General features: G+C 37.1%; 1 protein-coding gene across 3 annotated transcripts in view; it reads left to right on the top strand.

Moving 5' to 3' along the window:
- Mvd (mevalonate diphosphate decarboxylase) overlaps positions 1 to 23,644 on the top strand; it is a 73,574-nt gene that overhangs the window by 3,490 nt on the left and 46,440 nt on the right. For 2 of the 3 annotated variants that reach the window (XM_090383853.1, XM_090383854.1), the window contains exon 2: positions 15,070 to 15,140. In XM_090383853.1, coding sequence (XP_090239979.1) covers positions 15,070 to 15,140 — 71 coding nt within the window. Of the gene's footprint in view, positions 1 to 2,261; positions 2,374 to 15,069; positions 15,141 to 23,644 lie in introns of those variants that run through there. The other variant, XM_090383855.1, reaches the window with a different exon arrangement.

The raw sequence follows: 23,644 nt of genomic DNA, 5'->3' as shown, positions 1-23,644 counted from the left end.
TTCAACCTTTCCAGATCCTGTTGCAGCAGCATAGCGTCAGTAGTGTCCTTAACGACCCTGCCAACCTTTGTATCATCTGCAAACTTGGACATTAAACTTGATATCCCATCATCAATATCATTCATAAACACCGAAAACAACAACGGACCCAACACTGAACCTTGAGGAACTCCACTAATAACATTAGTCCACGTTGAGCAGTGTCCATTGATTACCACTCTCTGTCTTCTGCCACTCAACCATCCCCTTATCCATAGCAGCAATTTGCCTCCAATGCCACACTGCTCCAATTTGTGCAGAAGTCTTCCATGTGCAACAGTATCGAAAGCCTTTCTAAGATCCAAATATATAATATCAAAGTTATTCCCTGCATCCAGTTCTTTTGTGACTACATCATAGTATCCAATCAAATTGGTCAGGCAAGACCTGCCCTTAACAAAACCATGCTGCGTCTGAGCTATAACGGAATTCTTGTCTAGATGATCCTGCAGTGCTTCTTTAACCAGTGCCTCCATTAATTTACCTGGAACAGAAGTTAAACTAACAGGTCTATAATTACTTGTGTCAGCCTTTGATCCTCCTTTGTGAATTGGGGTTACATTTGCACATCTCTAGTCTATGGGTACCTCCCCTGAGTCCAAAGAAGCTCTCATAATTATGGCTAGGGGTTTGCATACTTCCTTTGCTGCCTCCTTTAATATAACTGGATAGATCCCATCCACCCCAGGTGCCTTTTTTATGTTTATCCTCAACAATCTCTCCTCCACTTTCCTCTCAGTTATTACAAAATCATCCAGCTCACTGCCAATGTTTACTTTACCTACATCATTCTCCTTCCTGAATAACTCCTCATGCGTGAATGTAGATGCAAAATACTCGTTTAGATTGTTAGCCACCTGAGCAGGATCCTCAACTGTTGAACCATCAATATCCAGTGGACCAATCTGATTCATCCCTTTCCTTCTCAAGTTCAAGTATGTAAAGAACTCTTTTCTGTTTTTCTTTGCATCCTTTGCCAATGATTTTTCGTAGTCTGCCTTTGCCTGCCTAATCTCCTTTGTGACTTGGTTACAGACCAACTTATATCTATCATAGGCTTCCATGTCACCCATTAATTTGTATGTATCCCATGCATTTTTCTTCTCTGCCACATGTCTCATTAGTTCATCTGACAACCATTTAGGCCTAAACCTTGAACAATATTTCTTAGTTGGTATGTAAAGCCTGGTAGCCTCCAAGATTAGTTCCTTGAATGCTTCCCATTTTGAGTTTGCTGTTGGTAACATCATCAGTTGGTCCCACTGCACAGAATTTAAATACTGTCTCAGACCATCATAGTCTCCTTTACGAAAACAAAAACCCTTCCCTTTACCTCTGATGGTAGTTACCTCCTTGAGTAAATCCCACTTCAACACACTGTGATCACTGCCACCTAGTGGTTCATTTATCTGCAGGTTCTTAATGCATGAAGCATCACTACTGATAATCAGATCAAGAGTATTGCTCCCTCTTGTTGCCTCACGAACATGCTGATGTAGAAAACAATCATCCAATAAATCCACAACCCACAAATTCCAGTCAATATCTGGGAAATTAAAATCCCCCATTATAAGACTCTCTGATTTACTGGCCCACTCTATTTCCCTGTACAATATCTTATTATACTCATCAGAGTCATTAGGCCTATAACACACATAACAATAACAATAGATGTGCAAAAATTTGCCTTTAGCCAGCTAGGTGTTTATTGCTGGAACAAACTTCAGTCAGTCATTGTAGATGTTGATAGCATTTATTTAAATAAATTCAAGAACTAGAGAGACTTGGAGGGAATGGATAGGTGAAATTGGAAGTGGCTTTTTTTTTTGGTTGATGCTCTATGAGCTTGCTTTCTTGCATCAAATGCCATTCCTCTTGTATAGTTCCCAATGCTCTTAGCCCAGAAGTTTCCAAACTTTTATACTTTTGTATCCACTTAAAAATATTTCCCAAGTTTAAGACCCCCCCCCTGCCTTTTTCCAGAACAGGTTCAAATAAATAGATTTGACCTGGATTACTGCTCAAAAAAATTATAGCAAAATGGGCTGGTCTTTCATGTATTTTGGTTAGTATTTATTTATAACGAACAAGATAAATACTTTTTTTAAACAATTGTTGCTGTCATACAACAATAAACAAATTATTAGGTACATCTCTACCTGACTTAAAAGTGGAAAAGCAACAAAATGAAACTGAAGTACTTGTTTGGCAAGTGTTAGGCACTTTTTTTCCCTCAACTGGAAATGGATTTTTATTAATATGAGAAGCAACTAAGTTATAGAAGAAAATTAAAGGATCATCTGTGAGATACTTGTGCCCCTAAATGGAACAAAGGTACATATTTTGATTCAGTTTTTGATTACATTATAATAATTAATTTTTTAGCTTTTTTTTTTCTCACTGTAAATGAATCTCTGTTAATTAAGATTTACACAATTGATTCAATTTCTCATTGGAATATATTGTTACTATATGTGGTTTTTGGCAATATTTATGTTATATCTCACTTCAGTCATTTTCCACTTTTTTTATCTGGCAATTACACTTGATAAATTTCCTGTTTTCAGAAATATATACACATTAGATACAGTGAGCCTAGTTATAGAATACTTTAGTTGCAAATATGCTTCTCTTATTTATTCATATGCTTTCCATGAAAATTATGTAGGTAGTTAGGTAGATAGATGAATTATTACTTAATGATTTTATAATAACTGAGAGCAAAGTGGAAGAGAAACTGTTGAAGTTAAACGTAAGAAAAGCACCTGGGGTGGATGGGATCTATCCAGTTATATTAAAGGAGGCGGCAAAGCAACTAAGCAAACCGTTAGCCATAATTATGAGAGCATCCTTGGACTCAGGGGAGGTTCCCACGGACTGGAGATGTGCAAATGTATCCCCAATTCACAAAGGGGGGATCGAAGGGTGACACGAGTAATTACAGACCAGTTAGTTTAATTTCTGTTCCGGGTAAAATAATGGAGTCACTGGTTAAAGATGCATTGCAGAATCATCTAGACAAGACTGCAGCAATAATTCAGACACAGCATGGGTTTGTTAAGGGAAAGTCTTGTCTGACAAATTCGATAGGATATTATGATGTGGTTACAAATGAGCCGGATGCAAAAGATAATTTTTATATCATATATTTGGATTTCAGGAAAGCTTTTGACACTGTTGCGCATGGAAGACTATTGCAGTGGCTGGAGACTAGGCACCTGCGCGGTGATCTGATTGTATAAGGCCTTGAATGGGTTCAGCACGCTGAATTCTGATGGGATCCTTTCACTTGTTCAGATTACGAACCTAAGGGGGCATAAATTCAAATTAAGAAAGGACAGATGTAGAATAGATGTGTGGAAATTTGCCTTTAGCCAGCGGGTGGTTAATTGCTGGAACAAACTTCCATCTGTCGTTGTGGAAGTTGATAGGTTGAATAAATTTAAGGAGGAACTGAACAGGCATTTGGAGGGAATGGTGTGATTTTTTTTTTTTTTTTGCTGATGCTGCATAAGCTCATACATTTGCTTTCTTGCATCACATGCCACTACTACTACTACTACTACTATTATGATACTAGATGAGAGAAACTCATGAGAGACTTATTCCAAAAAAGTTGTCTCATCACTTTCTGTGGCTAATATTAGATGCAAAACACAGAATTGCTTGTTGTAATTAATAGTAAATTGAAACAGAAAATATAGTTATATCACTTAGAGAAAGAATTGATGGGGAAAGGTACATTGAAGGGTATCCACACCTATATTAAAAAAGGTGTTTCCATGTGACTTTCCAGTAGATATTAACATTTGAAATGTACATAGGTTAATTAAAGATCCTTGTTCTATAAGAGAAATATTTTTATTTAATTTCATTTCAATTGAAATGTTCTTTAGTGTCTGTCAAGCAGTATGTATTTATCCCCCCCCCTTTTCCAGTACACAGAAGACATACATAGTCAGACATAACACCCAAGCTTTTGCAGGTAGCACAATGGTCATGATTGTTGTTTTTTTTAATGGACCTTTTTCACGCCTTCACCAATTTAGCCAATCTTGGGAAAGGATTTCATGGTACTCTCTCCTTTAAATTTTAGTTTTTTTGTCATGTGAAACAGGCAGATAATCTATAGAAGACAATTTACAGACACAGCATACTGATGCTTCATTCCTTTAGTTGTGTCAATACAAATATTAAAGCAATAAACACATCCCGCAAGAAAGAATCCCAAAAGCTATGAAGGAAAGCATTTTCTTTCCATCAAAACAGATCATATCTCCTTCATTCATGGCTTTGTATTTTATGTATTCTTAAAATGAAAATTTTTGAAGGGGTGGGTCAACAAACCCATTTGGCTCCCTTCCAATAGTGCTCATAATTTATTGTATTAAGGAAAGGAGGAACCCATTAGGTTTTCTACGATGGGACTCAAAATTTCTTAGACAATATTATGATATGAACAACATTGATTTTGATAGCCCACATGGATGATTGATGTTAGAAAAAGTGGAATAAAAAAAAGAAACATTTTCTCAATTTGAAAGTCTGACTTCACAACTTTTCTGGGAATCTTATTAGATGCTGAAGAATAAAATTTATTTCAGCAGCCACATGTTCATTTTATACATGCAAACAGATATACACTATTTTGGTAATATCAAGTGATTGTTTTTTTTTTTTCATTCAGATACAAAATACAAAAAATGGTTATTGATAAAACATATGAATGCATGCAGCTCTTTTTTTCTCTCTTTTAAACTTTGTCTCATAATTGGTTTGGAATAAATGAAGTTCACCAGTTTTAAAATATAAAAATAAATAGTGTTATTTTGCAATAATATCATTTCTGCAATGATATCATTTCATAATTTCAATTGTAGTAGTTCTAATTGTAACAGGAGGGTGCCTCCATAGCCAGGTGGGCAGGAGCAGCAGTGCATAGTCACATGCTTCTTGATTAGACCGGGATTCGAGCCCGTGATCACCAAATACGGAGGATGCGGAAAGGTCAGGGAATGACCACCGCATATCCCCGGAGCAATATGGCCTTAGTTGCTAATGCTATTAAAAACCAAATAACAACATAGCTAACAGGAGAGATTGCTTCTACAGGGATGGGATACACTTAAATAGAAAGGGTGCAAGAATATTTGCTGATGCTAATGAGGCATGTTAGGTGGGTTGGAAAACTGCTAGTTTGGGGAATTCACAGACTAAAAGATTAACAGTAGCCGCAGGCAGAGTCGAAAGTGATTCTTGCACTGCCTCTATTGTAATGAGCAGCAGCCTAGAGAGCAAGTTGCTGGGGATTTCAAGAGCTGCTGGGAGTCATCATGGAACAAGTAAATATATGGGCTGTGGCTGTGTTAGGATAACTAAGAGTAAGAACAGGTGCATGTATATTTGCATGTGCACCAGTGCTAGAAGTATAGTAAAAAAATTTGATGAATTTGAAGTGCTGATCAAGTCATCAAAGGCAGATATTGTTGGGATATCAGAGACACGGTGTCACACAGATTTAAGCATTGCAGAATTGGAATTTGGGTAATACAATGTGTACAGAAAGGATAGACAGGGTAGGAAGGAAGGAGGAGTTATGCTGTTAGTTAAGAAACACAAAATCTAAGGAAGTGCATCCAGTTGACATGGGTGGACAGTGCAATGTTGAATCTGTTTGGTGTGACATAAACCCTGGGAAAGGGAAAACGAGAGTAGGAGTGTGTTATAGGCCTAATGACTCTGATGAGTACAACGAACAGTTGTGCAGAGAAATAGAGTGGGCCACTAAATCAGAATGTCTTGTAGTGGGGGATTTTAACTTTCCAGATATTGACTGGAACGTGTGGGTTGGTCACTCACATGTTCCAGTCACATTTATTGGAGGATTGTTTTCTATAGATTGTTTTCTACATGTTTGAGGGCAACCAGAGGGAGTAATACTCTTGATCTGATTATCAGCAGTGATTATTCATGCATTAAGAATTTGAAGATAAAGGAATCACTAGGTGATAGTGATCACAGTGTACTGATGTAGGATTTACTTAAAGAAGTAACTACCATCAAGGATAACATTCTGTGTCACAATTTTGCATTGAAGCAACAAACAGATATCAAATTTTGCTTTAAACTGGGAAAATCTGCAACAGATATTTATGAAATGATAAAAATTGTTTATGGTATAAAAATTGTTTATGGGAAGGGGTTTCCCTGAATCCAATAATACCCCCATTTTTATAGCTAAAGGTCTAATTACCTTTAGATATATAAATAAATGAAAATAAATGCTGATGGAATCTATCCAATTATATTGAAAAAAAAAAAAAAAAAAGAAGCAAAATTTTGTTTTTGGATAGATTCCATCAGCATTTATTTGGATAGAATATAATTGGATAGATTCCATCAGTCCCAAGTTCTTTTGTTTACTTTTAGCTGCAAAAATTTCACCCCTTCAGTCTTTTCAATTATCATAAAATCATTTAACTCTCAATTAGTATTATGTTGACTTTTGATATCCCACTAATAAAAACTTTTTCATTTGCAAATGTAGTTGCAAAATATTTATTCAGCTTGTTAACATCCAGTTCAGAATTAAGAAGGAAAGGGATGAACCACATTGGTTTATATTCCTTTCCTTCCTTCTTGCATTATAGCCTTAGTTGCTAATGTGCCAATAAAACCCAACAACCAACCATCCTTCTTGCATACGTTAATACTAGAAGGAAAGGAATAAATGGCATTAGTTTATCTCATATGCAAAGTTTATTAACATATGCAAAGAATTCATTACTGTTTTTCTCTGCACTCTCAGCCAGACTGCTCATAAGTGTGCCTAATCCCTTGAGCAACAGACTAATGCATATATACCTACTATATGAGGTATGGCGATATAGTTCCCAGACTGGTGCTGTTGTGGTCACGTTCAATGGGTTCGAAAATAAATGGAAGTGGTATGTTGTAGTTAAAACTTCCTCCAACAGTTGGTGCTACAGAAATTGTCCAATAGGTTGACAGTTGCAAGTAACAACCAGTTTCATTTGTAGTAATTAACATTCTGTGTCACAATTTTGCATTGAAGCAACAAACAGATATCAAATTTTGCTTTAAACTGTGAAAATCTGCAACAGATATTTATGAAATGATAAAAATTGTTTATGGTAAGGAAATGTTAAGTCATACTAGTGTGTTTGAATTGTATAAGCAGTTCAAAGACAGATGTGTGTATGTTTGAAATAACCCAAGAAGTGGGGGTGGCATCCATCAACCTCTCATCAAACTGTAATGAAGATACAGTTGCAAAAGTTTGGGGAATGATGGCAAAAGATCATTATTTGACCCTCAGAATGATGGCTGATGAGCCATCATTCTGAGGCAGAATGATGGATGTGAATAAGGAGATGATTCATCAAATTCTGCATGAAGTTAGAGAAAAGAAAGGTCTATCTAAAATTTGTGCTGCCCAGCCTCACAGATGAGTAGAACAAAGAAGAGTGTCATCATGCAAAGACTTCATACAGACTTGTCAAGACAGTCCTGATTTCTTCAATTGTCCCTGGAGATGAGTGTTGGGTGGTGTTTCAGTATGACACAGAGACAACCCAGTGAACTTGAAAATCATCACAAAGGCCCAATAAAAAAAGAAGTTTACAGAAGTCCAGGATCAAAACAATGCTGATCGTGTTTTTCAACAAACAGGACTTGATCCACAAGGAATTTGTGCCTGAAGGGGAGTGGGTCAATGCAGCATTCTGTGTATAGGTGCTTCAAAGACTATTTAAGGACATTTCCTGGGTGAGACCAAAATTTTGAGAGAAAGGCAGCTGGTCCTTGCTGCACATCATGCCTCTGCACTTGTTCGTGAAGATATTTCTGATGAAACATGACATTGCACAGATCAACCATCCAACCTACTCTCTCAATCTAGCACCAGTGGACTTCTTCCTCTTTCTCAAGGTGAAAACTTCCCTCAGAGGAAAGAGATTTCAGGATGTTGAGGACAAAAAAAAATATATAACTGGCAAACTGAACATCATCTCTTTGGATGCCTTCAGAAACTGACTCTTTTAGAACTGTGTAATAAGTGCATTCAATCAGTGATCACTTTTAATGAAAATAAAACCATTTTTGAGCTTCTTCACTTTGTGTTCTTTTTATTGCACCAGTGTGGGAACTTTATTGCCACACCTTGTGTTAATTTTACATACTTACTATATGTGATAATATACAAGACAAGAACTTTCTGTAACCACAAATTGATTGTGAGAACCCATAAGGAAGAGTAGTTTTTTAACAAGACTCCTATTACACTACTGCATGTGAGAGGATTGTCTGAATCAGCAACTGGATATTTGTAGATGATACTCTAAACCTAAGTTAATTTAATTTCCTCTTGTGGGTTTAATCAAAGATGTAGTTTATCACTTGCTATTATCATAATCTATTAACGAACTTGAAAGACAGGATTACTATTGTTGTTGGCCAGTTATTTCCTAATATGCCCCAGAAGTATTGAAATTTATTTTGTTGGCAAGTCTGCTACTTCACCTCTGGCATGCATAATGAACGTTGTGAACTTGGTATGTATTTCTTCACTGCCATGCTATTTGCTTTCCTTTCATGTTAAAAATAATGCCCTTATCAATGCATGAAGTCATAAAGTTACTTTTTAATTGCTCCATATAGTAGAATAATGATCTCTTTCACCTTAAGAGCTAAATTTTTGTACACACAGAGAGTGTCGTAACTAGAAAAAGTGGGCCCCAATGCAAAGTTTAGTGTGGATCCTCCTGAAAATATTGAGTAATACTATACTCAATAATAATGACCCCCAATAAGTGGGCCCCTATTTGACTTTGGTTCCTGCAGTCACAAATCCTTAAATTTGCCCTGGAAGCAGCAGTTATGCTAATACCATTTCACCTCTATTCACTGCAGTTTCACTTGTGCTCTGCAGCTAGCTAACAATAAACATGTTTCGTGTGAAAAAATTATTGTTTGTAGACACAATAAATTTTATCACAATATAAAATGTAGTAAAACTTCTGCTTAAAAGGTAAGAATATACAGGGTGTCCAGAAACTTCCTTTATAAAACTGAAAGGTCATTGTGTAAATATGGTACATAATACAAATGTAAATAACTAAAATCTTACATTTTTACTAAAAATTTTCTGTTTTGGGCAGGAGGGCAGTGGGCCCCAATGCACTGCATTGGCTTAGTTGCACCACTGCACATAGATAAAATACCAAGTACTTCTTGATAGCTTGCTTATGCTGCTGAGAAATTTTGTTTCTGAGAACAGGGTATTCAGAAAGCCCCATTACTCTACAAAAACTAATTTGTGATAAAGGTAGATTTTACTTATGTGTACTACACATGCAACCTCATAAAGGTAATGGCTGTCTGTTTGGGTATTATAAAGTCATGTAAGCAATGTCTGTCCAGTCCACTTATACTCTGGTGAAAGGAATAGTGATGAGCATGACGGCTTACGAAAGGCCACACACACACATCAGTAAAACCGTGAAAGATCTCATAATTGCACTTAATGTTTGCTCTGCTGCTCTCGACTTTGTTAATATCTGGGAAATCGTAGGCTGGAAAAACCCTCTTAGAGCCCTCAGAAACAGTTCAGTGGCTCTGTTCTAACCTGCAGAAGCACTCGACCTTTAAGCGGCACTTCTGTCCAAACAGCATCATCGGCACACTGAACTCTGCAAACATTGATTTGCATGTGTGGTCCAGAGATTCTGCCTACAGAGAAGTCAAGTGCAGTCAGCATTCCTGCAGTTGTCAGTGGAACTAGTCAACTCCCAGTGAAAGTTTCCCGACTGTCTCAATGTGTTTCAGCTTGTATATAATAACTGTAAAATATATATAATGCAATATAAGCTCTTTATAATCCATTAACATCTTCTATGTATTTTATGTATTTGCTGTGCACCCACGTAGTTTTGTGTACTGAATGTAATGTGTCTAGTTAATTGTTAGATTCTTCTGGTTGCCTGTAGCAGGAATCGTGTCCTACATTTCTCTGAATAAAGAATTTTATTATTATAACAAGTTTAATACAAGATTCAGTATTGCTGGATCTTGTTTTGTATTAAATTTGTTATAGATATCTTTCATCACTACCAAAGAATATATTATTACATTAGGAGAAGGAGCTGTTTGTAACTGGTTATTCTGATCAATTACAGTTGGAAAGACTCGGTGCAAACAGAACAATGTTTATAAGCACATCTTTGAAGCATTAGACTTTGGAAACAATCACAGGAAGACTCTCTCTCTCTGCTATGATACAGAAGTCCAGGTCACATCGATGATCTGAGCATGAACCAATTGCTTTTCATTTGTTAATGAATTCATTCATCAAGGAAGAACTGGACGAGCTATTGGAGGGAATGAATAGGTGAAATGAGAGGTGTCATGTTTTTATTTTTTGCTGGTGCTTTATAAGCTTATTTTCTTGCATCATTTGCCACTGCTAATGCTAATTAAGTGATGAAGAGATATCAAGCCTCTGAGTGTTTCCTTGAAGATTTTCTAACAGTTCTTTCAGTAGAAAAATGTGAATATGATACTTACAATAATAGCCTAAAATTGAGAAATTTTTATTTTTGGAGTAAGAAAATTCCACTCATTGAAAAACTGGAACACAACTCACTGTACACCGATGAGCCAAAACATTATGACCACCTACCTAATATGATGTTGATCCTCCATATTCAGCCAAAACAGCTCGTACCCGGCAAAGCATGGATGCTACAAGATTTCTAAATGTTTCTTGTGGTATCTGGTACCAACACATAACCAGCAGATCCTTTAACTCCCGTAAGGTCCATGGTTGAGACACCACAGATTGGAGTTGTTGTTTCAACACAAACCACAGATGCTAGATGGGATTGATGCCTGGGAAATTTGGAGGCCAGTGCAATACCTGGAAGTCTTATGTTCCGTGAACCAGTCTCGAACAATCCGGGCAGTGTGGCATGGCGCATTATCCTGCTGAAAGACGGCACCACCAGGTCCATGGTTGAGATGCCGCAGATCAGAGTTGTTGTTCCAACACAAACCACAGATGCTCGATGGGATTGATGTCTGGGGAATTTGGAGGCCAGGGCAATACCTGGAAGTCTTCCTCATGTTCCACAAACCAGTCTCGAACAATCTGGGCAGTGGGGCATGGCGCATTATGCTGCTGAAAGACGGTGCCGCCAGAGGGGAAGAATGTTGCCATGAAAGGGTGTACCTGGTCAGCAGTGATGTTTAGGTAGGTTGTAGATGTCAGAGTGCCTGGCACATGGATGATTAGATGCGGGGTATCCCAACAGAACGTCGCCCAAAGCATGACACCACCGCCACCTGCTTGTTAGGTAGGTTGTAGATGTCAGAGTGCCCCGCACATGGATGACTGGACCCGGGGTATCCCAGCAGAACATTGCCCAAAGCATGACACTACCGCCATCGTCTTGTTTTCGTCCCATGGTGCATCTAGGTGCCATCACTTTCCCAGGTAAACCACACACACACATACCCGGCCATCTACGTGGTGCAACAGGAAATGTGGTTCATCAGACCAGACGACTTTCTTCCAATCACTCAAGGTCCAGTTTCTATGCTCACATGCCCATTGTAGGCACTGTTGCCGGTGAACCGTGGTTAGCATGGGCATTCGGAGTGGCCTGTGGCTACGCAGCCCCATTTTCAGCAGGGTTCGATGTACTGTGTGTTGTGACACATTACTCCTGTCACCAGCATTCCAATTACTGGTGAGTTGCCAAGAACAACAAATACGCAATTCCACAGCTAATTATTGAGGGGAGAATGAACGGAAAAAGAATGCCTGGGATGTTACGTATACATTGTTGTTGTTATTTGGTTTTTAAGAGCATTAGCAACTAAGGCCATATTGCTCCAGGGATATACGGTGGTCATCCCCTGACCTTTCTGCATCCTCTGTATTTGGTGGTCACGGACTCGAATCCCAGTCTAATCAAGAAGCATGTGCTACGCACTGCTGCTCCTGCCCACCTGGCTACGGAGGTGTCTGTATACATTGTGGCTTGATAACATTAACATTAAGAATTGGACAGGACTGAACACCAAGCAGCTGTTCAGAGCTGCCAGAGACAGAGAGACATTTGCCATGTTGCTTGCTGACCTCCATTAGGAGATTGCACACAGAGAAGGGAAGAGGAAGGAGCAATAGAGGTTGTTATGTTGGGATACCCTACATCTTTTCAACCAACAGACTTTTTAAACTTTGTTATATCCACCATGCAAAATTAGTTTTCATCATGGTTTGTGGCTCTCCATATTCGAGGTATAGCACAAGCACAAACCTAGTACTACCACGAAACCATCTCTCTAATGTTGACCTGAAACTGCCCCAGCAGAAATAAGGTAATCAAAATGTGTCTTGGTCACCCACGGGCATTCCAAAATCGACTTTGCATGCACTGTAAAACTGTGTACCACCAATGATGTTCTGCTTCGGAGTTATGTAATAATCACAAATATAGGAAAGCTCATAGGGTTATATCAACGATATACAAGAATTTTGCCAGTAGGAGTAAGGAGGTGATTATCATGTTGTATAAGGCAATTGTTTAGCCATATTGTGAGTATTGCATACAGACCTTGGTAAGAGTACAAAAGGAGTACTCTTACCAAGAAAAACTTCAGTTCTGCAAATTGGAAGTTTGGAAACTAGTCACCTGTGAGAAGATCCAATTGAAGTGTTTAAGGCTGTGAATGGATTGAGTAAGCTGAATGCTGATGGCATCTTTACTCTTGCTCAGACAAATGTGGGAGCATAAATTTAAATTGAGGAAGGATGATTGCAGGATAAATGTGTGGAAATTTGCTTTCAGCTAGTGGGTAGTTGATTGTTGGAACAAACTTCCACCTGGTGTTGTTGAAGTAGATAGGTTGAAGGTTGATATGTATATGCTTGCTTCCTTGCAACATTTACCACTAATAATAAAGTAAGTCTGAAGATAACCTACATCTTCATTTGGTAGCAGCAGAGCCGGAACTAGGCAATCCTATGCCTGGGGCAAAAGTGCTATAAGTACGGCCCCATTATATAGAGGTAATCAATCTTTCAGTAGCGTAGATAGGATCGTCGACACCCGGAGGCAACATGTCTTCCTGGCGCCCCTGATCGTGATAGATAATTCCTTCATTTTGTGTCCCCAAAGCTTGTCACCCAGGGGGAAATCCCCCCTCTGCACCCCCCCCCCTCCCCTCTGCACCCCCCCCCCTTGCTACGCCTTTGCAATCTTTATGAATTTATAAAAATTATTATTGCAGCGGTTTACAATTTGCATATATTTATTAATAAAATAATTTAAATAATACAATGAATATAACAAAACAAAAATATCAAAGAAAATGAAACTTACAAATATTCGTTTATAACCACAGAGAATTTAATTCTATATAAACTACAAAGAAAGTACATATAACTACAAAGAAAGTACATATAACTACAAAGAAATTAGAAAACCAGACAGTTTATGTTTATATATATAGTATAAAATCATAGAAACAAAATATTATGTAATATAGTACTTATATAACAAACTGAAATTATACAATGAGGTGTATTATTTTAATTGAATTTTTCTCGCTTTGAATGACACTTTGAACAGTAGTCTTTCACAAGACCCTACTGTTACAGGCAGGGTAAGAAAAATTCATAGCACTATTTCTATATTTAGATAAGATTCTATTAGACAATACTCATGAACGAATTTGAGCAGTTATAAAGGGATTACAGATTTTATATCCTGAAGAATTGATAAAACATGATTTTTTAAATATCTGTTGATATTTCAACAGATATTTGAAAAATTTTGTTTGTCCTCCAGTGCTAACCACTGGAGGACAAACAAAAAAGCTCACAGATGTGATGTCACAAAATGGGCCATACTTTATAGAAGTTTGTAATTGGATTTCTTTGTTATTTTCGAAATTTGTAAAACACTGTTCCTCCCTGATATTTTTTTCCATAAGTGATTATAAATCCCGAATTTATAATTTTTGTCACTCTCACAAAATCACAAAAATTTCTGGAATCATACGTTGCACATACAAAGATAATGCAGTATTCCTTTCAATAAATTTTTATTTTGAACAAAGAACACAAATTGACCAGAAACTATTATCCGTGTCAGGAATATGCCTTAATCTTTTGACTGGCTATAGAAAGCAGTTGACTAGCATGACTTCTTGGTATGTGGGATAGGTGGTTGCATACGTCTTTATGTTCCACTTTCATTGTGGAATGGTAATCCCTTTAATCCTTAATTTGCACTTTATAATTGCTTAAATTGCCTAAAGGCCGGAGATGGAAAAAAAGCATACAAAGTTAAGTCTCTCATAATCCATTCATTATATGGAAATTTTCTTTATTCTACAGAACCTTTTAAATGCAATTACCAAAAGAAGGAATTCAAAAAAATTCACTATAAAGAAGTTCGTTAGACACAGATCCGACTGTAATTTAATCAAAAATGAAGCAATTTTAAAATATATAACTGGTCAGATGTGCCCTTAAAATGTTGCACCTGGGGCTGGCACCCCACTCGCCCACTCTAGTTCCGGCTCTGGGTAGCAATAGCCAACTGGGAAAAACAAAAAAAAAAGAAGCTTCTTGTATGAATAGTGCAGGCTATCATATATCACGGTATTAGTAAGCACTTATGTAATACATATAAATGTGGCAAAAACATGAAACCTTCAGTTGCCTCTAAAATTTTGACACTAAAGAAAAACTAATGACACTGTTGGATTCAGCACACAAATTGCATATAAGAAACAGTTAAATATAAGCATCAAATTTTTTGTTACATACTTGTAGTGTAATCAATTACTGTTTGATTGAAAGTAGAATAGTTTTGTCTGGAAAATGAATTTATGTATATATATATATATATAGAAAAGTGCGACAAGTATCGAGTTATTTATTAATGTACATCATGCTCTTTAAACAACGTACAGATTCCATTCTTATTTTATTTGTAGGGGGTAAAAGAAATGAAGACTCCATATTACCATTAAATGATTCTCTTAGCGTCACCTTATCAAAAAGACAGGTAAATTTGTTGTGAAATATTTTTTAAGTATTTTGTGAAACATTTAATTACAATATAAATTTTAAAAATTTTAAGTTCTAAAATGCTTTGGTCCTCCATTCCTCTAAAAATTCCTCTTCTTGAAACAATCTTTTATGCATAGTACATGGGGAGAGAGAGGAATGAGTAATGTTGTACATTACTTTTTTTTATTTTAGTTAATATTTTTTCTTTTTGTGCCTACTTCAGTGTTATTTATGATTCATGATTAATAAGAAGACCTCATCCAAAAATTTTTTTTTCCATTTAAATATATAAGCTACTGAAAAAAATATATATTAAAGGCAAATTGAAGAACATTTAGTTTATTTTATTTTATTTTTTTGAGTTTTGAGCACCTGAGAGGCCTGTTGTTAATTTTTACACTGAAAACTGGATTGGTACTTAAAAAGGATGGGAGGTTTGGCCTTAAGAAAGAATTGGTACCTTCCACAAATCAGATTTATCCTGCCTCCCAAAGGCAGTGTGTCTATTGACTGGTTTGTTCTTGACAAGGCCCTGTGTGTGTGTGTGTGTGTGTGTGTGTGTGTGTGTGTGTGTGTGTGTGTGTGTGTGTGTGTGTGTGTGTTGCAGTGATTTTTAGTTTGTATTCTACAGATTCCCAGATATCTACAAGCTCGATGTGTGCGCACACACACACACACACACACACACAATATTGAAAAAGTAATACAAGGCTTCACACCAAGAGAGACTCTGAACAAGAGAATGTTTTGTAAACAGAGCCACCAAAGGTTTGCCACTTTTTTTCACTTTGAGGTGGGGGGGGGGGAATTAGTGAAAGCAATCATGAAAGCAAAATACACATTTTTTTAAATTACTTTTTAACTAAAAAAATTTTGTTGAATGTTCTTTATTTGAAAAAAAAATTACTAAAAGCACTTTTTTGCTAAATATTTACTTGTGTGGATTTTTAATTTAAACTATGGTGTCAACCATATCAATTCCACAGAATCAACTGTTGGACAAAAATCATATGCCAAAGGAAGGGTAATGTTGTCCAAAGCCAGGTAAACTACCATTTAGCCTCACGTAACCAGTGATAAATGTGAAGTAATTAATGCATTTGAGTTTACTGTGGATTTAATTGATTTGACTGCAAAATATGGTTAATAATAATGTTCTTATCAAATGATAAGTTGTAAACTCCTGTGAACTATGTGATCATTCTGAAGTATAAACAGAATATTACTGACTCCTTAGAGTGTGTGAACAGTTATATTAGTAGTAGTAAATGATGCAAGGAGGCAAGCATATCCATTACAGCCAAAGGAAAAAAAAAAAAAAAAAAAAAACCTACCCGTCTCATCAACCCTCTAATGATTCCAACTTTCTTCCACATCATGAGATGGAAGGTTGTTCCAACAATCGTTACTCTCTGGCTGAAATCAAATTTTTACACATCTACTCAGATATTTTAGGACTTAAAATTTTTAAAACTTTAAGTCCTAAAATGCCTGGATCCTTCCTATTTCTGAAAATTTTATTTCACTTCTATATTTTGCAGCCACCTATCCTGTTTCATTTTGTCCCCTTATGCAAGTTGTGTGAAAAAAGAATAAGGATACCATCAGCATTTAGTATGAGTCTTCAAGACCTGTATGCAGTATTCAAGGTGTAGCCTAACCATTGACTCATGTGAGTGTAATCACATTTTTGTCCCTGCTTGTAAAATTCCTGTATATCGTTGACAGAACGTCATGACTACCTTGAGTATGGTGCCATCCAGTTGGTATGTTATTCTGGAATTACTGCATGCCTATATGCAGCAACTTGCATTTATCAATGTTAAACATCAATTCAGGAATTAGGGTGTGCAGTAGCAAACCCTGATTTCTGTCATTAACCACCCCCTGCCAACTTTTGTGTCATCTGCAAAGTTGGACAATAAGCTTGATATGCTTTGATCAGTATCATTTATAAATATTGAAAAGAGTAAGGTAGGATGATCCATCACTGAATATTAAGCAGTTCAACTAATACCATTAGTTCAAAAGAGCAGTGCCCATTTATAACCACACAGTCTTCTGCCACTCATTGCTTTAATCATATCAGTAATTGCCCCTAATTGCACATTCCTCCAATTTATACAGCAGTCTTTCATGTGAAACAGTGTCAAAAGCCTTACTGAAATTTAAGTACTGTATATGATGCTAAAATTAATTTTGCATCCAGTTCTTTTGTTACTCTGTCAGATTGGTTGGACAAGATCTTTTAACAGTTTCATGCTCTGATTTCTGTATAACTGCATTCCTGTTATTATGATCCACTCGATGATTCTTTAGCCAGTGACATCATCATTTTTCCTGTAACAGAAGTCAAGCTTACAGGTTTGTAATTACTCATTTCATCCTCTGTTCTCCTTCTGGGAATAGGAGAGACATTTGCCCATTTCCAATCTGTAGGGGCCTGTCCTGAATCAAGGAGCTCTCATAATTAAGGCAAAAGGTTTGCTTATCTCTTTTGCTACATTTTTAACATATTCGTATAGATAACAATTTTCCTTCCACTTTCTTCTCAGTTATCACAAAACCATTTAGTTCCTAGTTATAACTTGGTACTAAAACCTTCTCGGGTAAATGTATATGAAAAATATTTATTTATTTTGTTTGTTAGCAACCTGGATAGGATCATCATTAGTTATGCCATTCATAGCTAGTGAGCCAGTGTGGTTCATCCCTTTCCTTATAGTGTTAACATATGCAAAGAATTCCCTGCTACTTTTCTTTGCATTCTTACCCAAACTTCTCATAATTTGCCTTAGCTTGCCTAACCACTTTACTAATTTGATTGCTGACTAGTTTATACTTAGTATAGATATCTGTGTCCCTTGATAATTTATAATCATCCCATGTATTTTTATTTTTTGCCACCAGTCTCATCAATTCATCTGATATTCATTTAAGTCCAAACCTTGAACATTATCTCTTAGTTGGTAAAAAAAAAAAAGAAAAGAAAAAAAAGCTTAGTAGCAGGGCTGCACCAGACTGTATAGCTACCCTGGTGCAAACTTCTTATTGCTTCCCATCTCTCCCCCACGATCATTTTTCTTATATCAGTTTTTTTTTGGGAATTTAATAAAAAATATTTCCAAAATAATATGTAATTTTATTTTTAAACACAAAATAACATATATTATGATACATGAAGTAAATATGTTAAAAATAAAATAAAAAAACGAAAATACATTTATTTTGTTTTGACTACAGACAATAAAATAAAAGTATATATAAACTTAAAAAAATGTAAATAATAAAACAATAACAAAACATTATATAAATTTAAATTGTCTTGCTTTGGCTGTAGCAAAATCACTTCACTCATAATATTTTTCATATCTAAAGAATCACAAATATCACTTTCTATAGATATTATTACCAAATTATTATTTTGTTTTTTTTATGTAAACACCAAACACAAGAGGTATTATAACCTATAATACTTAGTACCGTGCTTGGGTTGGAGGTTGAGAAGATGAAAGAAAATATTTGTTGACATTGGACTTGAACTTCTGTAGACTGTAATTTTCAGGAAATACGTATGAAGGAAGGTTGTTCCAGAAAACGGCAGTTGAATGAATAAACGAGGAAGATGAAAAGTTGGTTCTGTGAGTTTGAAGTTGGACAGTAAATGGATGTTGGCTGGTGGCTGCACGTTTTTGGACTGTTTTGAAAGAGAGAGTGGGAATTATAGAAATCAGTTCATAAGAATAGTGCCCATGGAAGTATCTGTAAAAGAGGTATGCAGCAGAAATAGTACGTCTATGACACAGTGAGTGGAGAGACTCTCTTAGAGATGAATCATTAATTAACCTTACTGCCCTCTTCTGAATGGAATCAAGAAGCCTGAGAGAGGTTTTGGAGGCACCACCCCAGATGTGGGAACAATATTCCATGGTAGGGCGGATTTGCAATTTATACAGAGTGAGCAGCTGTTTGGAAGAAAAGTAACGGTGAGAGCAAAAGAGAAAACCAAGTTTTTTATATGCAGAGGAAGCAATATTTGTAATGTGCTTGTGCCAAGAGAGATTGGAAGTCAAAGTAATCCTCAAAAGAGAGATATCATTTTGCCTAGAAATCGGAGTGTCACCAAAGATAAGCATAGGAGCAGAAGAATCCTTTTTGCAAGATATAAGAGAAGACTGAGTTTTAGAAGGGTTGAAATCAACTAAGTTGTCTTTTGCCCCACTGGAGAATTACCTGAAGATCGGCATTTAAGGAATTGGTAGCAGATTTTCGAGAAGTTGAAGCTGATTGAGCATGGCAAGGTTTCTAAAAATGGAAAGTGGAATGCAATGTGCTATCATTGGCAAAACGATGGATAGAATTTCCAGTCAATGGAAGAAGGTCATTAATATACAACAAGAAAAGAGTGGGGGAAAGAACTGAACCTTGGGGGACCACCGGCATTAGTGGAGTAGTTAGAAGACAGAGAGCCATCTACCATCATCCTCAGTGAGCGATCAGAGAGAAAACCATTGGCAAACCACAAGGTGGAAGCTTGTTTAGAAGACCTTTATGGCAGACACAATCGAAAGCCTTTGAGATGTCAAGAGCAACTAATTGTTTCACCGAACCTTTCCATTGAATTAGTCCATAAATGGGTAACATAAGTCAATATATCACTATTGGATCGACACTGACGGAATCCATATTGGTGATCATTGATTAGATGGAAGGTTTCTAGGTAGTTTAAGAGTTGGCGGTTAATTCATTTCTCCATTACTTTAGAAAGAGTAGAAGTAATTGGATGGTAGGGATTTGTCACCCTTTTTAGGAACTGGCTGGATATGAGCAAATTACCAAGCAGAAGGAAAAACATCTTTGGAATAAGAAAATGAAAAAAGGCGACAAAGAAGAGGAGTAAGTTCAGGAGCACGGGTTTTGAGAACAAGTGGAGAAATACCATTGGGACCTGGAGCTTTCTTCTCATCGATTCGTCAAAATCCTTCTGACATCCTTTTGACGGAAGACCACAGGAGGGATTGAATGGAGCATGTTGGTAATGGTGGGAGGTGTTTTACCAAGATCATTAATGCATGAGTTGGAAGAAAAATGGGATGCTAGCAGGTCAGGTTTATCCTTGGCTGAAGTGACAACAGAACCATCTGGTTTGGACAGAGGTGGGAGCAGAGATGGGCAAAAGTTGCGGCCAATAGCTTTGGCAAGAGACCAGAATGCTGGGCTGATTAATAACTGCTTTACAATTGTTGCGAGCTTTTTTGTAGGCAGAAAATGAAACTGAAAAATTAGAAACAAGCAAATTATAATATGCAACATTCTTCTTTTGAACAGCCTTAGCACATTTATTGGAAAACCAAGGTTTAGATGAAGGACGAGATTTTAAAGTGGAGTGTGGGATAAAGGATTTCATTCCTGCAAGAATAATTTTTACTGACACGATCTGAGCAAACGTTGACATCAGAAGTTTTTAAACAGTACTCCAACCAAGGAAAAGAAGAAAAGAAATCTTGCAGGTCATCCCATTTTGCATTCTTGTAATGCCAAACAACACAAGGTTGGGAATAGCCGTGAGATAAAGGCTCCATTGGAGAAGAGACAATCACCAAGTTGTAATCTGAAGTGCCTAAAAGACCTCTCACTTCGACCTTGTACTTAGAAGGGTTGTTTGTGAAAAAAAGATCAAGCGTATTGGCTGTATGATTAATATTGTCCGGTGTTCTTGTAGGTAAATGAATAATCTGTGCAAGGTCATTAGTAATTGAAAAGCCTCAGCATCTCGACCAGCTGGGTTGGTGTGACTAGAAAACGGAAACCAGCTGGAGGTGTGAACATTAAAATTACCAAGGAAAATTACCTCACTGTTAGGAAAGTTAGACTGGAGAAAGTCAAGTTGCAAAGAGTGGAATTCAGAGCTCCAAGTGATTAGAGGAGTTGGGAGAACGGTGGAGACAACAGATGAATTTGACACAATGAGGTAGAGAGATTTTAAGAAGACCAAAGAGAGGAGATTCCAAATTTCCAAGTCTCTGACGGGGAATATCAGAATGAACATTTGCACAAGTACCACCTTTGAGGCAAAAGGAATCATACACCGAATAATTTGGGCATCTGAGATGAGCAGTAGTTGAATCAACCGATAACTGAGATTCTGTCAGAAAAAGTACATGGGGTTTGGCAGACTGCAAGTGGAAATGGACATCATTGAGATTAGAATTGAGACCACATATATTTGTGAAATAAATTAAGAAGTGTTTGGGAGGTTTAGATCTTTTCGCAGATAAGCTTGCTCTATTGGTTTGACAATTCATGGTGTATTCAATGGTAAGAAAAAGTGGGTGGGACATGCTGTATGAAGTAATGAAATTTTTGGATATGGTGTACACATGGTAAGAATATACCCAGATCCTTGACATAACGTGGCCTCGACAATGCCCCACCACATACACACTACTCGGACTCCCTCCAGTCACTGTCTGGCAGAGTAGAGGTAGCAAGATTATACACTAGCTGATCCGGAAGCCTCCTAGAGAGTTACCAATAGGTTCGGTCCGGTATACTAACTAGCGGCCGGCCTGCGAACACCGTTTTAGAGCTGTACCCTCGAAATGTAAGGAATATTGGATCTCGTCACGATGTTCATCATAACCTCAAAAGTCATCAATCATACTGCATGATGGAAGAGATGAGGAAGGGTTGACCAGAACTTAGCTCTAGAGACTAAACGTAGGTTCCACCACTTCAAACCTCCAATAAGCAAAGTGGTGGTATTGCACCAGTTGATGAGAGTCATCTACCACCTAGTACTGCCTGGTAACATACAGGGGCGGCATTCCTCCATGTGATGTGGGCACCACACCTCGACCCCTGCTTACGTTGGTTCACACCTGGGTGGTCACCCACCATGTACTTGTGCATAGAGGTTATACCCAGGATTACTGACAGTCCCACCATTGTGAAGGTGCAAGCAGTGGATTTGGCTGTCACAGACCGTCTGGACTTGAATGTCACCCAAATATCAGTTCCATCAGCGTTTTAGACTCCTAGGTAGCAAGTACAGTTTGTCTCGCATATCTGAGAGAATGTCTGAGACAAACTTAAGGACCTAATATTTATTTAATATTTGTTGATGCATTGATGAATGAAGGTAACTTTTTTATTATTTTTAATTTCGAAAAAGAGTGCTTATCGCTAGCTACTGATACTGGTATTGCTGACATTATTCTTAATGAAATAAATATATTAGGAAGTCTTCTTCCAGTCACACAGCTCCCTGAGGAGCTGTTGTGTCCACCAACAAATTCCTCTAACTGCATCGATCGCAAAATGTCACGCCCTAAAGTTTGCTAATCCCATCCTTCCACCTAGTTGCAGGTCTTCCTCTGCACCTTTTCCCCTCGATTTTTCCTTCCTTACTATGTGTCTAAAAAATTTAAGTTTTCTTTTGTTGATGCTATGAAGAAGAATTTTAGGGCTTCCAATTTTATTCGATACCCACTCATTTGTTCTTTGATCAAGGTAAGAAATACGCAGTATTCTCCTTTAACACCACATTTCAAATGCCTCAATTTTCTTCCTGTTAACTCACTTCAAATTCCATACTTCACATTCATAAATGGCAACTGGAAAAATTAACGAGTCAATGATTCTCAGTTTCGTCTTTAGGGGCAGATCTTGATCTCTCCATAATTTTGTCAGATTGGTGACCAACGTTTTAGCAATCGTTTTTTTACATCATTTGAGCAGTTAGCATTTTTATTTATTCTTGACCCTAAGTAATCAAATTCATCAAATTCTTTGCCATCTTGCCCATTAACCTTCACTTTACTTGAACTGTGATTATCACCAATCACCATAATTTTAGTTTTACACACATTCAGAAACAATCCTTTTTTTCTCACTTGCTTCAAATACTCTCTTCAGAGTCTCTTTAAAATGATCCTTGGAATTGCATAGCATGGTATCATCTGCATAATGAAGATTGTTTATCTTCAGTCCTCCAATTTTGATGCCAGTTTCTAAATCTTCCAAAGCTTCGCACATGATATCTTTTGCATAAAGATTAAAAAGTTGAGGTAACAAAATACAGCCCTGCCTGACACCGTTACCGATTTTTAAAAAGTCTCCGTGTTGCCCATGTTGTTTACCACAGTACCTTCATGTTCCTGGTACAATAGCTTCTTGTTCCTGGTATAGGAAGAAATCAATGAAAATTGATTTCTTCCAATCTGATGGTCACAGTCCCATTTTCCAAATCTTTACAATAATTTTATGAAAAAACTCGGTGCCCTTCACATCTGTAGGTCTAATCAATTCTGCTTGGATTTCATCAATTCCAGTTGACTTGCCACACATCAGTTCTCTGATGAATTTTTCGACTTCTTCCTTCAATGGAACTGGTTCGGTTCACGATCACACTCTTGTAAATGGAGTGGCAGATCATTAGTGTCGGCAGGTGCTCTGAAGGTCACACCTTCCACCTTCCTTTTAATTGCATTCTCCTCT

The sequence above is a fragment of the Mastigoproctus giganteus genome, chromosome 10, assembly GCF_048544385.1.
Source record: "Mastigoproctus giganteus isolate SK-2022 chromosome 10, ASM4854438v1, whole genome shotgun sequence".
Lineage (NCBI taxonomy): Eukaryota > Metazoa > Arthropoda > Arachnida > Uropygi > Thelyphonidae > Mastigoproctus > Mastigoproctus giganteus.
Note: the sequence above shows the minus strand (reverse complement) of the source record. Positions and strands in the feature narration are given on the sequence as shown.